This window comes from Coregonus lavaretus, assembly GCF_964263955.1.
Source record: "Coregonus lavaretus genome assembly, contig: HAP1_SCAFFOLD_423, whole genome shotgun sequence".
Taxonomy (NCBI): Eukaryota; Metazoa; Chordata; class Actinopteri; order Salmoniformes; family Salmonidae; genus Coregonus; species Coregonus lavaretus.
This window is the reverse complement of record NW_028161275.1, coordinates 202,501-207,500: the sequence shown is the minus strand read 5'-3', so window position 1 is coordinate 207,500 and position 5,000 is coordinate 202,501. Positions and strand designations below refer to the sequence as shown.

The 5,000-nt window shown below is 48.9% G+C and overlaps 1 protein-coding gene across 1 annotated transcript in view; it reads right to left on the bottom strand.

Moving 5' to 3' along the window:
• Positions 1-4,430: 4,430 nt before the first annotated feature.
• The window catches only part of LOC311120929 (histone H1-like), a gene marked incomplete at both ends in the record, with an annotated part of 624 nt that continues 54 nt past the window's right edge, over positions 4,431-5,000 (bottom strand). The window contains one exon of the mRNA XM_084195485.1: positions 4,431-5,000. This exon is cut by the window's right edge and continues 54 nt beyond it. Within this exon, the coding sequence (XP_084051611.1) occupies positions 4,431-5,000 (570 nt within the window).

Genomic DNA, 5,000 nt, shown 5'->3' with positions numbered 1-5,000 from the left:
GCTAGTACACTGTGTCCCTCTCCTCATATTGTTGTTGTTGTTGTTGTTGTTGTTGTTGTTGTTGCACCTGATTCTACTCATTGAGGACTTGGTAATTTAGGTGACAGGTTGTTCAATCAGCTGTGGCTGTCCAGGCCTACAAGAAAAATGGGTCCTGTTGGGGGTAGCCTACTCTACCGCTGGAGTTGGGAAACACTGAAATGGAAGGGGGACACGCAGTGAGCAAAACTCCTAACCACATAAAAACACAGACACTTGAGATCATTAAGAGCTATAAGGAGTCCATCAACTACCTGGTCAGTCAAGTCATATAGGGGGGGATTTCATGGCCACGGCCACCTGCTGGAGCAGAAGTCATGTTTGCCAACACTGGCCTTAAAATCATTAAATTTAGGAGCTATAAGGAGTCCATCAACTAACTGGTCAGTCAAGTCATATAGGGAGGGATGTCATGGCCACCTGCTGGAGCACAAGTAATGTTTGCCAACACTGGCCTTAAAATCATTAGGAGCTATAAGGAATAAATCAACTCATCATTCAAGTCATATAGGGAGGGATCTTAGCACCACCTGCTGGATCAGAAGTACCCTTCACCGTAGGCACAAGAGAGCCATCATCTCTCAACCGGTGCAATTTCCATAAGTATGTGGTAATAAAACAAACAACGACAGCTCCTCATATAGGCAGTGGTTTCACACATTTTTCTCCAAGATGTTCAAACGTTCATAGATGACCAGCAGGGTCAAATAATAAGCACAGTGGTTGTAGAGGTTGCAACAGGTCAGTCAGTACATCAGGAGTAAATGTCACTTGTTGTTAGTGTTGTAGTTCCTATTTCTACGGTGTTGCCTACCTGCAGCAATCATGATTTACCTGCAGTGTTGATTGCAATTACGTAATTTGTCAACTCATAATAACAGATGTTTTGCAAACCGTTGATGTTTAAATAAATGGATTCCCGGTGTCCGGATACCTTTTCTCTTAAGGGATGTGATTGAGTGAATCCAAAGTAAGTTGGTCTAAATACATAATAGGATGAATCATTCAGGTAAAATAACACAATGTCTATTTGAGTCGAATCAACGTAATATAATCCTTTTTACGTCTCTATCATCTTTACTCAATGTATTGGACCACATCAACTCAACTTACTCAAGCTTATCTACTCATAAAAACAAGCAAAAAGATCTACTCAACAATATGACGTGTGCTTTTGTTGACTGTAATAGCTTGAGTACATTCCACAAAGTCATTTTTTACAGTGTATCTAAAGACACGTTTGTTGTGGTGATGCACTTTTTCTTTGACGTTGAACTTGCATTGAACAGACAAATCCATTTCGTTACAACCCTTTTGTAGTATGACTTAGGAATATTTGTTGATGATCCTAATGTCTATGCGTGAATAGTGATTGGTTGTTGGTGAAATATTGCTGAGAACCCATCATTTCCTGGCCTTTTTTCACTATTGAGCTATTTTGAAACATTTGTTTTGCTATTGGATTCATAATGGTGACCTGGGACAAGTAATTAGTGAAACCAGAGTTCAGCAGTTGCCATTAAAGCGATCGAACCAAGTCATCCTAATAGGCTAGTATTAGCCTAAAGCAGGGTTTCCCAAACTCGGGCCACATTTTGGGAGTTTTTGCCCTAGCACTACACAGCTGATTCAAATAATCAACTCATCATCATCAAGCTGGGAGTATTAGAATCAGTTGTGGAGTGCTAGGGCAAAACGCAAAACGCGCACCCCTTGTGGACCCCAGGACCGCGTTTGGGAAACGCTGGCCTAAAGAGCAAATGCTGAAAGGGACTCACCATGAGGTGCAGTACCCACATTTAACCACAAGATGGCCTCCGTGCTCCATTGTAAAGTTTGGGCCTCTGCATGAGTCTCTCAGCAGCACTGCAACATGGGACTTTCAAAGTAAGTTGGCATGCAATGTTTTTTCTGGACTGCATGCAAGGCTATTATTACACACAACTAATAGTGTCAATTATTCATCTGAACACAATTCTTGTTACTATTCGGCCTATATTATCACTCGTTTCTTTTTCCCCTCCTTTGTAAAGCATTTTACTGTGTTACTATATAGTTCAAAGGAAGTGGATGATGCCAGATGGTTGTGTATATACACACACACAAACATTGAAGCTAGACTTCAGGCAACTAAAAAGGTGCAATACGTAGCTTTTAGACGTGTTAGTGAACAACATACATGGTGGCTAATGTAGAGGTGCGTGTATACATGGAACAATTGTGCCTTTTTGATGGAAATATGGAGGTGGCTCTTAAAAGAGCCTTTGGGGGATATTCGAGTTCAGGTCATCCTCATTTATGCGCGCTCTCCGCGAATACGGCGGGCCAGCTGGATGTCCTTGGGCATGATGGTCACCCGCTTGGCGTGGATGGCGCACAGGTTGGTGTCCTCGAACAGGCCGACCAGGTAAGCCTCGCTAGCCTCCTGTAGGGCCATCACGGCGGAGCTCTGGAAGCGCAGGTCGGTCTTGAAGTCCTGGGCGATTTCTCGCACCAGGCGCTGGAAGGGCAGCTTGCGGATGAGTAGCTCAGTGGACTTCTGGTAACGACGGATCTCTCTCAGAGCCACGGTGCCGGGCCTGTAACGGTGAGGCTTCTTCACACCGCCGGTGGCCGGGGCACTCTTGCGAGCAGCCTTAGTGGCGAGCTGCTTCCTGGGGGCTTTGCCACCGGTGGATTTGCGAGCGGTTTGCTTGGTTCTGGCCATGGCGCTGCTCTGACAGTCGGGAGTATAGCCTCGAAATGCCTATGTGAAGTTTATAAAGCCGGCAGTGGCGCCTGCTGATTGGACACCATCTCCCCACCACCCCGATTGGCCCGTTTCGCAGGCCTCCTCCGTTGGCCATTGGACGGGAGGCCCGGCCTCTCCAAAACTCAAACTCCCGGTGCGCGCGCAATAGGACGCCGCCGGCCCTTTACGCGCAATAATAGTCGCCAAAGTCAAGAGTGACAGCTTATAGGCACGTATCATCTAATGCTAGCCTGCTATGGCAAATGAGGCCAAGTAGGTGTTGTTGTTCATGCAAGGCCTCATGTGGGCACAGAATGTCGAAATAGTTGTGTATACACCCACTCAATGTATTGCGGTCATAGAAAGGTACTTTGCGCTTTTGGAGAGCTAGGTGGTTGGCTCTTAAAAGAGCCTTTGGGGGTTGAGTAGTCAAGTTGAAGTCGCAGTAGCGAATTTACTTGGCTTTGACTGCCTTCTCGGTCTTCTTGGGGAGTAGGACTGCCTGGATGTTGGGCAGCACACCACCCTGAGCGATGGTCACACCGCCGAGCAGTTTGTTCAGCTCCTCGTCGTTACGGACGGCCAGTTGCAGGTGACGGGGGATGATACGAGTCTTCTTGTTGTCACGGGCAGCGTTGCCGGCCAACTCCAGGATCTCAGCAGTCAGGTACTCGAGTACGGCGGCCAGGTAGACTGGTGCGCCAGCGCCCACACGCTCGGCGTAGTTGCCTTTGCGCAGCAGCCTGTGCACACGGCCCACGGGGAACTGGAGGCCAGCACGGGATGAACGGGTCTTTGCCTTCGCCCTGGCCTTGCCTCCGGTTTTGCCTCTTCCGCTCATATTGGTAGCTTGAGAAAGTCACAGAAAGTCTGAATGAGCCGCTCGCCACTTCGAGAGCCGTACATATACCTCGCCACAAGAGGCAACGATTGGCCACCGGGCCGGTGTGGCCTTATCCAATTGGAGCGAGGGACAGACAGATGGACAGACAGACAGCCCTAAGCCGGTTCCCACCCACAGGCAGCGAGTGAGAGGCTACTTTGTTTCCCTCCGACTTTGTTACTTTGTGTCATTTCGCGTGAGCGCCAAAATGTCCGAAATGACATCCACACATTATTTCTCTCCAAATGGGAAACAAACAGCTGGTGAGGGTGCACTCTTGAGTTTGAAATCGAAGCCACTATAGTATTGTTATTGTTATTACATGGCACTTGTAACACATCACAGCAGCCTGCCTCTGAACGGGAATAGCCCAGTGGCTCATATATAAAAATGGCTGTTGAGGGTGCACTCGTGAGTTTCAATTCGAAGCCACTATAGTATTGTTATTGTTATTACATGGCACTTGTAACACATCACAGCAGCCTGCCTCTGAACGGGAATAGCCCAGTGGCTCATATATAAAAATGGCTGGTGAGGGTGCACTCGTGAGGTCGAATTTCTGAGCCATTTTGGCCCTCTATTATATGCCTCTCCCTTCGCACACACCCAGAGTGGGACAATGTTGTGTGCGTAAAAGTAGCCTAGTGTGCGTAATTTCTTTTCCACGACAGGTAGTACATGGAAATCAATGCGCTTTCTATGGAAAGAGGTGGGTGGCTCTTAAAAGAGCCTTTTGTGGTACAACATGTATCGAGTAGAACACTGTTTGTAATAGGTTTACTTCTTCTTGGGGGCTGCCTTCTTGGCCTTGGCTGCCTTGGGCTTGGCGGCTTTGGGCTTGGCTGCCTTTGTAGCCTTCTTGGGGCTCTTGGCTGCCTTCTTGGCCGCTGCGGCGGGCTTCTTCACCTTCTTGGGGCTCTTGGCGGCCTTTTTGGGTGTAGCGGGCTTCTTGGCCTTCTTGGGGGACTTCTTTGCGGCGACGGCCTTCTTGGCTGCTACCTTCTTGGGCTTCTTCGCCGCGGCGGGCTTCTTGGCGGCCACCTTCTTTACTTTGGGGACTGCGGCTTTCTTGGCGGGCTTCTTCGCCTCGACGGCTTTCTTGTTGAGCTTGAAGGAGCCGGATGCACCGGTGCCCTTGGTCTGGACCAGGGTACCCTTGGTGACGAGGCTCTTGACTGCGATCTTGACGCGGGAGTTGTTCTTCTCCACGTCGTAGCCGCCTGCCGCCAGCGTCTTCTTGAGTGCGGCCAGGGACACGCCGCTCCTCTCCTTGGAAGCGGTCACAGCCTTGACGATGAGCTCGCCTACGCTGGGTCCCGCTTTCTTGGCCTTGGCTGCTGCCTTCTT